Consider the following 12,779-nt stretch of genomic DNA (forward strand, 5'->3'; position numbering starts at 1 on the left):
CAGGCTGTGCCAGAGATCCTTGTTGGTTCCCCACCTCTGTGAGCAAAAATTATCAGATTCACTGACATTTCAGACACAGAGATGAGGAGCAGTGTACATAATTGACGTGAGACCACTGGTTGCAGGGAATTTAAATCAGAAGTAAGGAGCTGTTGTCCAAAGAACTGGATGAACCCAACTCTTGTCATCAAGAAATAGTTCCAAGAGCCAACTGCTGACCACGAGGAGGCTTTTCTACCAATGTGTGAAAAAGAAATTAATGGGACAAGGGATAAAGGAGAAATCTCAGTTCTAAAGTGGAATTATTCCAGATGTTAAGGTGTTAAAATGGCTATTTTGGCAGTGCCCTGAAAAGTCAGGATGGCTGCTGTATCCACGGGAGAGACAGAAGGACTGGTAGCTATTACTGCTCAGATTACTTTGCAGTAATTAATTCACATATCCTCTAAAAACAAGGGAAGCAAGCTACATGCCCTGTCTCTTCCACCTTCCATCCCAGCTCCACTACTTTGCTCTGCTTCCCATTCTCCCTGGTGGAAGCAGCCTGGTCCTGCCCCAGCCCCAGCCCCAGTTCCTCATCCCTGGGAGGTGCCCTCCATTCTGCACAGGCTCCTGACAAGGCTGCAGTGGATCTCTCCTGTGGTTCCCTCCAGAACCTCTCACCTGCAGGCTGCTCCTGCCCTGCTGATGGGACTGGGGGCTGCAGGTCCTTTCCTGCCTTGTCTTTGCCAGGCATAATGGGGATCCTCTGAAAACGCCACCTCTCCATCTGTGTCTTTCTGCATCTGCACTTTGGAAGAAAATCAATATTGCTGTTTGTTGCTAAATTATCAGACAGCTTTTGATGCTAATATCTGATGAAGCAGACATGCTGTTGTAGATAGTTACTCTCAGGCAGGTTCTCTATCATCTACCATCTGCTTTTAAAAGGTCTTTTTTTCCCTTTTTCCCAGTGACTAATGGTGCATTTAACCCCGGAGAGCCTCTGATCTGAACATCAGACAGTTTCTGCAGCAGAGGAACAGAAAAAAGGAGGTGGGGGAGGGAGGGTGGATGAGCTTCCTGTTGTTCTAACTTGGCTTACTGGTAGGGTTCTCAAATCAAACTAGAAATCTCACCACTTAAGGCAAGCCCCACTCAAACCCTTGATCCAGCTGCCAGCTGGCACCACCCCCCGTGCAGAGCCTTGAGACAGAGCAGTGCAGCCCAGAGGGAGCCAGGCTGTGCCACTGGCCCGTGTGGACAGGTGCCCTCAGCTCTCTGTCACCTCCTGCATCCGTACAGAGACAGTGACAGCACCTTCTTAAAGAAACATCAGATCTACAGGTGAAATCTGCAGGGATGCCAGGCTTTCTGTTTGCTTCTGCAGCCTCAACATTTACATTCATTTACAAGGAATCAATGAAAAGTCTGTAAGAACGGCACAGATTCCTCAGAGTTTGGGTCTGGGATTGTCCCTGAGGGTCAGACAGAGTTTTACAGAGATAGCAAGTGTGATTTCTGGGAGCATGGCAGAATTCTGCCGTGCCTGAAATACATGGATGAAATCTCATGCCACGGTCTTTCAGCACTGCCTTGGCTGGATCAGGTTTTCTTCTGGGGCAGAATGCTCACCCCAGTAGCTGCAGGTACTGTGTGGGCAGGACTGGCACGGCAGGGTCACTGTCACTCCTGCTATACCTGGAGGGTGTCCCAGACAATGACTGTACTGCCACCCCAGCTGCCAGCACTCAAGAGCCCCTATTCACTGTGCCTGAACCAAAATTCACGCTGGATTTGGTCTCCAAAACCAAAGGCACATGACCTTGATCCATGGGAGAGCCTCCTTTTTCTTCTACAGATGAGACTGGAAAAGCAGGTTTTCCTGGAATTACTGCTTCGATTGACAGCCATCCCTGAATCTGGTGGTGCCCTGGTGAGGGACCTCAGGGCTGCACACTCGGAATCAGCCCCTGTGGGACACAGGGTGCAGAGCAAGCAACTCTGGAAACTGAGCAAGCTAAGGAGAAAGGGGGGAGACAAAGTCCCTTACAAAAGCAGTGAATCACAATCTCCTGTTTGATATTGTGTGTCTCTTTGTGAGCTACTGTTCAATTCTCAGAGCTGAACAAGAGCAAAGGAGATGGAAACAGCACCAAAGGGGAACACATTGTCACGGTCTAAGCTGATTAAGGCTGAATGACTTGGAATACACAATACAAATAACTGCAAAATCCTAGAATGTTGCTCTCCCAGAAGCCCAAAACTCCTGTGTCTTGCTTTTCCAGTCTCCAGGGAACAGTTTAACAAGTGTTGCTTAGGCAGCCCAGCCCAGGCAGGGCTGAAGAAGCTGCGAGCAGCTCCAGGGCTCAGCAGTGCCCAACTGCAGCCTTGTACTGAGCTCTCAAACCCTGGGCCATGAAAATAGCTTGGCACAAAGAATACAGAAACCTCTAACAGGTTTACAGGCATTTTTCCAGCTTTGGCATCTATCCCCACTTTAAGTTTGTAGGCACAAGTCTGCTTTGTGTGTGTTCCTACCCCCCTGCAAATTGTGCTGCCAGAGCTGTCTGTGCTGCAGCCGGACCGATTGACAGCTTTGCCTCCAGCCAGAATTCTGATTCAAAGGAATATCCAATTCTGTGTAATAAAGTTTGCATGAAATTTTTACCTGCAACAATTCCCCAATGTGCTGAACTGCATGATACTGACTTATACAATACATCATTTTAGCAGCAGAGTTAAACAAAACGCAAAGCCAGACTCAGTTGGATTTTTCTCTTGTGATCACAGGTATTATACCACATGTGAGAGCTGTAAGCCATTACTTCCATTATTTTGTAATATGTAAACATCAAATACAAGTGTTTCAATAAAATCAAATGTTTAAATGTAGATTTTAAAAAATATTTCACCTAAAAAATTAAAAATTAACCCAAAAATGTTTTCAGATAAAAGATTAAAAGTATGTGAAATATTGAAAATTACTGTTTCAATATTATTGAAATACTTTAAATTTTTTAAAAAATGAAATATTAGAATGAAAGAATTTCCATAGACATTTAATTTAGATGAAAACATATTTTCTAACAGAACAATATTCCATTGAAAAATTTTCCAATTGCATTTTCTAGTGGGCAATTTTTCAATGACATTTTCAGAAGAACAATTTGCATGTGAAAAATTTTCCAACAATCTCTTGTGAGCTCTTAAAGGCAAGAAGTAGTTTTCAAATAATCCATTTTGAAAGGCAGTTATTATTCTATGTTTTCCACCTCTCACAGTAAAAGCAGCAGACCAAACACAGGGCAATTTCCAGGCTTTCTGTTACCTCCTTTCTAACTTAAAATACAAATTGCTGAGAAATGTTCCCAGACTTCAATTAAAAACCATGAGTGATTTTAAAATGGGTTGTGCTGTGAATGTTGCTTACCTCAGGTAGGGATCCACCCCTGGGATTCACACATGGTGGCTGGGCCTGAGCTCTGGTGTCCAAGCACGGCCTCCAGTTCCAAATCAGGTCTGCAGCTTGAATTTCCCTCTTTAGATTGAATTAGAGAATGTATTGAATTTTGGTGATACCTGCAAGTCCAGTTATTGACCCCAATATAGTTATTGACCCAATTATCAAGTGCTGTCTAAAATACAGAAACAACCAAAGAAAAAATCAACATCAAAATTGTCCCATTCTAACCATTTGATGAGATCAGGTGGAGAATCTCCTTGAGATTCCATTGTGACACTGTTTACAGGGAACATTTACAACATTTCCAATTCCCATTTTGTTTTCTTAATTGTTATTCCCAGTTTTTTGACCACACAACCCCTCCTGAAGCTTGCTGTGCCTGCTGGGCTTTTGTGCATGTGCTGAGCCCAGGTTTGTGTAACTGGGATGTGCATGTGAGGAGGGATGTGGCCTAAGGTGATGCCTCACAAGGGAGATTTAGCAGAATGGAAAATACCACAATGATCTACGGCCCAAATTCCAAGTCTGCACTTCAAATCTGCTGGTTCAGAACTTGGAAACCACACTGATTCAAGCACTCTGACATTCAGGGAAATTCATGGCCTCTTTTCAAGATCTGAATGTGTTTCCAAAGGTGCAGGGGTAATTTCCTTCAGTTGAGAGGGACAGCTCTTGGCTCCAGAGCAGAGGCACCTCCCAGCCAGTGTAAATGACAGTGGCCCCTTTTGCTCCGTGGCTGCTTTGCAGCTCCACTCCAGCTACAGATCTGCTCTTGGAGTTCACACTCAGAAGTCAAGAGGGGACAGAGTTTTCAGTCCTCCTCCACCAAGTCACAGAGAGATGAGGCTTGTGCAGGGTACAGCACACAGCTGTGCCATGAACTGCACTGGACAGGGTCTGGCTGTTTTGCATCACTCGAGCAGACAACCACAATGAGTCTGCAGAGCTGGGAATTTACAGATGCACTTGGATATGAGAAGAAAGGTCTGCTCCATGTATCCATTCCTCTCTTGTTTCACAGAAATAATTACGTCTCTTGTTCTCTGCCTCAATCTCTACTTCCACTTTTCCCATAAGGTGGTTTAGCTGCCCTAAATTACAGACCAAAGAGCTAAATGCTAAAGGCCAGGCTAATTCTCTGGTTTCTTGCTGTAGTCTATGAAAACCCCAGACAGTTCAGAGGGCAATTCATCTCACCCTTAGATAGCCATCTCCAGTAAGTCAAAGAAACAGCTCTTTGGAGGTGAATCTCTTCTCACTGCAAAGAAACCTCCTCCAGAGTTTGGCATATGCCTTTCCTGTGCTGAAAGTGGAGCGGGACAAATCACATCTGCGGCTTTGTCCATGCAAGGAGACATAAAGCTGTGGGGAGAGGAGATCACTGCAGAAACAACCATGGCATTGTGAGACAGTCCATCCCCTCTGCCCCACCTGCCATCTGTTGCAGCCATTCCAGCAGATGGTCGCGATCCCCGTGGCACAGCCGGTGGCACACGGGCATCCTCCGCGCGCTGGCCGCTCGGCACTCAGCTGCTGGCTCCTGGAGGCATCCGACGCTGACCTGGCTGAACTTTTTGCTGAAGCAGCTGAGAAATGTTCCTGCAGTCCCTCCCATTGCTCAGCTGCGGACTCAAAAGCTTTCACAAGAGGGGCAGGAACAAACCACAGGCAGCTGTTACACGAGGCTGCATTATCAGGACATTAGGAATGAATGCAAAATGCTCCTGGAAGGCTTAGTTCTTCCAACTGATGCTTTCTTATTTCTGCTTGAGCTACAGAGGATCTCTGAAGAATCATCCAATTTGTTCTATATATACCCCGACTGGTTGTTATTCTTTGCCCTGGAGGGAGTTGCAAATTGTGTGTGCAGCCTGTCCTTTTTGTAAAGAGATTGCACATGGAAGTATCCCCCTGCTTGCACAGTCCAAGCAGATGGCACTGGGCAGGTAAAAAGCTATTCTCTGAGAAGTGCTAGCTATGAACATTCTTTCAAACATTAATAACTTGAGAAACACAGCAGCAGCAATTAGATGTAAAGTGACATAAATTACTTCTTGAAGAGTCCATTAGTTAAAAAATGATGTGCATAAAAGAGAAGAGCATAAAAGAAAAGCCCATTCCCACAAGCCAACATGAGCTGACCCAGTCTACCTGAGACACCCACAGCAGAAGTTTGTTGCAAAGACAAGGGAGCAGCTAATCTAGTGAAGGCAAGCAGGCCAGATGTTCTGTTTAGATTCCGATTGGGTTTTTATTGCCTGCTACTGCACATCAGCCTACAGCACCGAGATGGGGGACTGAGGATGAATGCAGAAGGAAAAGAAATTTGTTATTTAATGCATCTTAAAAGGGAGGGATATGGCAAGGAATGAAGGATCTAAGGACAATGGGATGGACCACTCTTCATCTGTAGGTCAATTTTTATTGCATTTCAGATCAGCAATTGCGCGAGTCATTATTATCAGGTCAGTTTTATTGGATCAATTTGGCAATCTCAGTACAGTGTCTAATGTTGAGAGGAAAGATTTCAAAGACTGAAGAGATTTAGGAGTATAAGTCACACTCATGAGCAGTGGAACTTAAACTCTCTGAGGACTTAAGTGCTTTTGAAAATGGAACATGGTCTCCTCAGCCCTACACACACTTGTGGAAGCATTATCCCACTTGGCCACAGCACAGTGTGGTGCCTGCCGGGCTCCTCGCTGTCACTCATGGCACACAGGTCAAGGACTGAGTGGTTCACAGCAATTACTGGCTTATGAAATTCTCCTTTTCTTCTTCTAAGAATAGTCCCTCCTGTTGAGAGTGGGCATGTTGGCAGGCAATGATGTTGTAGAGAAATATTTCAGTAAAGAAACAGAGAAACCTGTTGTCTGAAAAAAGCACCGTGGTATTTTCCGTGAGTAAAAAAATATTAAAAACTGAGAGATGTACAAATGAATACAATGCAGAGGCAGGGATAAACGAAATGAAATGTTGGCAGATGTGGAAAGATCTGATGTGCCACTGGGACAGTGAAGTCTGTTTTCCTGTAAGCGCCAGGACTACAAAGGAAACCTGCAAAACTGTTAAATAAAACTGGGGTTTCAAAAGGAAGAGAAAATTTTCATTTTAGTTAATGCCAGGAGGAATAGCTATTTTCTTCTCTCTTGATTAAAATGGCTGAAAATGGCTGTGGAGAACCAGGGCTACAGAGCTGCTCTGGCCATCAGCAGTTGTGTTGCTGCTGTTCCCAACCAACCTTCAGCTTCCTCAGCTGGGTATTGTCAGAATATCACCTTAGGGGAGTGTGGAGCACATCTCAATTCCACATCCTGCAGCCCAATCCCCATGCCTTATCCCTTTCAGATTCCACTTATTTGTTCTCATCAGAAATTTTGAATGAGACCAAAGAGATCCATATTTCGAGCATAATAAATTACCCCAAGCTCCCTCTCAAGACCTTTGTCCTCATGTGTTAAACAGGTGCTATCCCTTAAGAAATGCCAGTGGATCAGAAATTGTGGCGGCGGCCCCACAGCCTGGATCCCAGCATCTGAGACTCCGGCTCTTCAACACAGCTCCAGTCCTGTTCCAGACATGCATCCTGCCAGCAGGAAGTGCCCCGCCAGCAAGGGTGAAACAGGAGCGAGCTCTGGGCACCTAACCAGAGAATTCTGAGAAGCCCTGCTCCACCTGGATGTGTCCTTTCCTCACCAAAGAGCTCCGTGTTACTGAGGGCTTTTATAGCTGATCCTCATCTATCCAGATGGTTTTCCGCTGCTCTTCCCCGATCCTGTCCTTTATTGTCCGGATAAGATCCTCGATGCTGCTCCATGCCTCTGCCTCCACAGAGGCATAAAGGCAAGGCAGAGCTTCCAGTTCTTTCTCCTTCAGGCGGCACATCCGTAAAAACTCATCCTCGGTCTCCGGCTTCGGCAGCAGTTTCCTGTATCAAATGAGCAGACCAAAAATAAATGTCTTGGATTTTAAGTTAATCCTGTAGTCCCAGCTGTCCCATCAAGAATTTATTTTCTCCTAACTACTTACAAGCAATAAAAGCAGTGAAGAATGCAGCTACTGCAGGTCTACCATCCCCTTACCTCCATGCTGCCCCCAAGGAGAAATATTTGCTATGGGGAAACAATTTCAGAGGATTGAATGCAGGGAGAGTGCAAGTGTTTACGAGCTCTCCTCTTCCAGCTTGCATTACCTTAAGAAATGCTGTGGGAGTGCTGAGCATGGAGAAAACCACATTTTCTTCGGTCTCATCCTCCCACAATGCTCATTGCCACCAGTGACAGTGAAAGAGTGCCAGATTTGGGGAATTCCTGCTTTCTCCAGTTGTAAGATTTCAGGGAGGAGTCACGGGAGGAAATAGTGCACATAGATATACCAGATGAGGGTCTTTATTTCTCTCAGTGAGAACATTATTGGACTCAAGAATTATTCACTGAATAAGATGGAATAGCAAATATGCAAAAGGTTTGACATGTTACCTGAACCTCTTGATGTTTTTCTCTGAGACTCTTATAAAGAGAACAATAGGATATATCTTGGCTTTGATTAAATCCTTCGTGCAGCTTATTCCAGCTTCCAGGAGACAATGCTTGTTCTAAAAACAAAGTCATAACAGTGTCACAAAGGAAAATTCACTGCTGTGGAATCTCAAGGTAATGATATCTATCCCTTATGGGGTGATTTGGAAAGCTCTCTATTTACCATTGTAGTGATTTAAAACCTTTTAATCAAATATGCATTTAAAGTCCAGCTCCTCCTACTGGTTTAAAACTAGTCAGTCAAATAACAGCTGAGCTTAACAGCTTTCTAGAAAGGTTTAAACTGGAAATGGAATGCTCTAAAGATGAAAAGTATGATAAAATACCAGTTTTACATACAGACCCAAACACACAGACTTGCTTTTTGTTCAGAAAGAGCATCTACTGCAACTACTTGTGAGACAAAAAACCATCACTTTAATTCTCCTTTTTTTCCATGCTGTGCATCAAATCTACTCTACTTGACATCAGATCTCTGTCTTGGGCATTGTTATCTTTGTTCTGTACATCCCTGTGTCTGGGTTTCAGGCCTCTCTTTCCTTTGTCTAGGTCCTTGTATCTCTTACTCTCTCGTGTATTCATATATACTTATGATATGAAAAGGAAATGAATAAAGGATGGAGCACAGAAAATGAAAGGATATTTAGCTGCATCTATGTGGGTCATCACAGGGAATGAGGGAGAATATAAAAGCATATGGCTGAGGATGGGAAAGACAAGGAAAAGTAAGAGCACAAATAAAAGCCATTTGGGGGAATAAATAAAAATCTGAGATTGAAGGAGGGCAGGAGAGAGAATGTGCTACTGTAAATTGGTCAGTCTGATATCCAGGACATTGCAGAGAGGTTCCCAGAGAGCCCAGAGAAGGAACACAGAGCACTGTGAGCACCTTGGCAGCAACAGCTTCAATGTTGGCAGGTACAATACATTCATATGTGTTCAGATTCTTTTCCCTGCTGAAGATGACAGTCTCTGTCCTTTGCTTCCTTAAGAACTCTTCCTTTGTTACAATATCTAGGAAGAAAGGTGGATGGGGACAGAATCAAATTTACAGCAGCAGAACACGTAGAAAGGTATCCAGTAGTACTTCACATGGGATGTGAGGATGTTCAGGGAAGGAGGATGAGCAATGAATTGTCTTAACAGCTGCCTCATTTCTCCCATTGAATTCAATTAAAGCTTAATCTGATCACAGCTGAGCATCTCAGCTATATCCTGCACCAATGAGTCCTTGGGCAATTACTACAACACTATGAAGGCATTAAATTAAAACAGTAAATACAAATCCAGCACCTAATGTTATATAGTAGCAGTTCAGGGATGGAGGATGCTGAGAAGAGCTAAAAAAAAGGTGGTCTCTTCAGCACAGGATCCTAAAACAAGGATTTAGTGTTCCAACATTTGTGTTTAAAGTTTCAAAAAAATTTGGCTTAGGTTGCAATGTGTGATTCTGGCCCCCTTGTGAATTGCAGCTCTACATCAAAGCTTTTGTTTTATGTTGCAAGACAGGGGATATTTATTATAATACTTAACTTCTCAGTTTCTCTGTCTGGATGACTGTAAGGCTGCATACTATGCTGTGGGTATTCAATATTAGTGTAAAAATGAAACGTCAGCTCTGTTTAATGCTGGGTTGTATACAATCCTGCCCTGCAGCCATCACGGCACTGCGTACTGCTTTAATAGTAAATACTTAGCATGGAAGAAAATCAGTCTTTCCAGTAGATCAAATGCACAATCTTCACAGCTTGGATGAGACAGAAACCTAAAGTCGCTCTAGGGAAGATATTCCTCATAATAGCAAATACTAGAAACAAATTAATCAAAATTTCACATTGCCTAGATATGCAGTATGCAAACAGTATGCAAACAGAAAGAGCACTCACAGCATTTCAGTCTCTGAGGGGCAGCCTAGCAACCACACAGCATACACATGGATAATATTTATAGACACAGAATCTCATAACCATGTGTACTGGCTGTCTCAAAAACATTCAAATATCCCAGATAGTCTCAAAAAGCAGGATTTACAGCTACACATCACTCTGATGTGACTTGAAGTACCTCAAGCAACTCTCACATGTGCATTCCCCTACGTGTGCACGCATATATATGTTCATATTTCCAACACTGAGAGCTGGCAGTCATGGCCCTCTCTTATCCCATTACCTGGCTTGCATATGTTGAATTCCAGGGCACCTCCAGAGTTGAGAAGTTTCTGCACCAAGGGCTTGGCCAGCATGGTGGGGGTGAACAGCACGGGGCGCCTGCGCTCGCAGTGGATGGGTCTCACCAAGCTATAAGGGATCAGACTGAACTTCTTATCCAGTTCATTCTCGGAATCCAAATCTGAGCAAAGAACAAGACATTTATCCTCCGGGTTCCTCTCCATCAATATTTGGAAAAAAAAAAAGGAGATACACATGAACCAGAAATGACATGGTTAGTCATACTGGTCCTCCTTCCCTTGTACTGGGGTTGTCTTTAATGTACTCACAGCACTATGATGTCCAATCTAATACTAAATAATTCAACTGCCTTTTGCTTTCAAGAGATTATTTCTTAACCTCTTCAACACAACACTTGCTTGGAGACTCTCTGCTTGTTAGCTTGACTTTAGGCTCCAAGTTAAATGTTTTGGAGCAAAAGGCAAGAAAGCACCTAGGAAGAACTGCCAGCCAAACAGGACATTTCAGTGTCCTAAAGCTGCCTGTGGAGGCTCAGTGCCCCAAGCTCTTTGAGCAAAATCAGTTTTGGTCACAGTTGTTGTTGAACTTTTGCAGAGTAGACCACAAATGCAAGACCTGTGATACATTTCACAGCCATGCTGTTCTGTGGATGTTTATGTAGGTCTTTGTGTCAGTGCTATGTGTGTAAAGGCTATTTTAGATTTTTACCTTCCAGTTTATCAGGCAGCTGCTTCTTCCCTTCGGATGAGCTCAGTGCCAGGCCTGAGGACCGGCCTGTGACGATGCGGACCCGCTCGTTGCTGTTCATTCGTTTGTATTTGTTCTCAGACCTACTGACAAACTAAAAAGGTGAACCAAAAAAAGAGAGATTTGAGCCTCATTTCTTGCATTATTTACCCTCCCATGTGTTCATCAGCCAACACTCGTTACCTACGAGATCTGAATCACTTGTGTCTATCAAAGACAGGACTCCATGGATCTGTGGATTGAATTCTAAGACTCTTTAAATATCATAGATCTGTTTCAGAGCCTGTGTTAATCCCCTCTGGGATTTGTTGTTTTGTTCTCTGCTCTTAAGAGGCATGTTTTCCCTTCACAAAGCTCCTTGCTATCACCAGTACAAGCACTGATGTGTACATCATACACAGAGTATATGCACAAATGTATCACAGGCTATACCCAAACTGCCTCTTCTTTGCTCTACCAGAGAGACTTAAATACTCCCAAATGGCATCTTTTTACAGTCATTTTACATGAGAAATAGGCTTCATGCTTTCCTTCCTCATCCACCCGCCTATTCCTCTATCCAAACATTAACTCCTCCTCCTGTGTATTTGCTAACCTTTCCCAATCATCTTCCTTCACAAGGCTTTATCTTTCACCCACACAGTCTCTGTCATGCTCAGAGTCACTGGTCCACAATTGAAGGAGTATTTTCTGTTGGAGCCCTATCTCAGAGACTTGGAGATTTGATCCAGCCCATTGGATTTGTCCTTATGGAACAAACAAAGCACATTTCAGCTTCTGGTGGAAGATGTGTGGGATTGCTCAAGGCACATCCGTAGTGGAAGCCATGCTCTTGAAAACAAACACCCCACATCACAACAGAAAACACAACCCATCCTTCTCCTTCATGCATTAAATCTGTTTTTGATAGGAATAAATTCCAATACAACCTCTAGACCTGAGCTGGGATTTCTGGGCGAATTAGGATAGCCTGAGAATATCTACTGTTCAGATTCACTATTTCAGACATTGCACTGAGGATTTGAACTTTATTACCTGCAAAATCTGGCCCAAAAGGAAGCTTGCTCTGGATAGGCGAGGGCTGGTTTTGGGGTCATTCTGCAGGGCAGGCTCCTCTGGCTGCAATGTATTCTAGTAAAAAATAACACAGGAGGTTTTCTCAGCCCCGTTCTTTTTTGGTTTTTAATCATAACATTTGAGAAACAAAAGACACCAAACCATATATTTTCTATTTCCAATAAAAGGGATAGTGATTGATACCTATCCCAAATACAATGTTCTAAACAAACAGTGGGCATAGCACGGCCTGTGCTGACAAGCACTGCTTTTTCACTGCTCTTCACATTCCTTTGTTCACAGACTGTTTTCCAAACCTTAGAAAGAGATAATTTCTGCACCAAGAAAGAGCATGCACAGCTTTTGCTTTCACAAGCACCTCTGCCAGTGATCTCTGTCCCTTTGATCAGTGGGGCCGTGAGCACAGAAGGAATGTGTGACACTTAACCTTGACTGAAATCAAGCACAAGAACTGTCTACCTGTCTCTGTAAAACTCAGAAGCATGAATGTCTCCCAGACTCGAAAAATAACTTATAGTAATTAACACACCAGGAAGGCAGTTTTGATTATGTAAAAATGGAATTTTTTTTTGTTTTTTGGAATTTAAAAATGCTTTTAGTGATGGAAAAGGGAAAATTCGAAAGGCTGTTGTGTGTGAAGGCCTGATAATCCCAATTGTCTCCACAGCATCCAGGCTGGAAGAGACAGGTCTTTCTAAAGTGGGACAACAGACTCTATGCTTTAGAGGCTTATTCACAATAGGAATAATTCTGATTATTAACTGCAAGGACACAGCTTCTTCC

At 43.6% G+C, this 12,779-nt stretch overlaps 1 protein-coding gene across 3 annotated transcripts in view; it reads right to left on the reverse strand.

Annotated features, from left to right (window-relative positions):
- Positions 1-5,837: 5,837 nt before the first annotated feature.
- The window catches only part of CARD11 (caspase recruitment domain family member 11), a 44,933-nt gene continuing 37,991 nt past the window's right edge, over positions 5,838-12,779 (reverse strand). For all 3 annotated transcript variants that reach the window (XM_038151445.1, XM_038151443.1, XM_038151444.1), the window contains exons 19-24: positions 11,955-12,050; positions 10,881-11,013; positions 10,153-10,332; positions 8,873-8,997; positions 7,924-8,039; positions 5,838-7,373 (exon numbers count right to left, since the gene is read on the reverse strand). In XM_038151445.1, coding sequence (XP_038007373.1) covers positions 7,169-7,373; positions 7,924-8,039; positions 8,873-8,997; positions 10,153-10,332; positions 10,881-11,013; positions 11,955-12,050 — 855 coding nt within the window. In that variant the 3' untranslated portion in view covers positions 5,838-7,168. The remainder of the gene's footprint in view (positions 7,374-7,923; positions 8,040-8,872; positions 8,998-10,152; positions 10,333-10,880; positions 11,014-11,954; positions 12,051-12,779) is intronic.

The sequence above is a fragment of the Motacilla alba genome, chromosome 14 (assembly GCF_015832195.1).
Source record: "Motacilla alba alba isolate MOTALB_02 chromosome 14, Motacilla_alba_V1.0_pri, whole genome shotgun sequence".
NCBI lineage: Eukaryota > Metazoa > Chordata > Aves > Passeriformes > Motacillidae > Motacilla > Motacilla alba.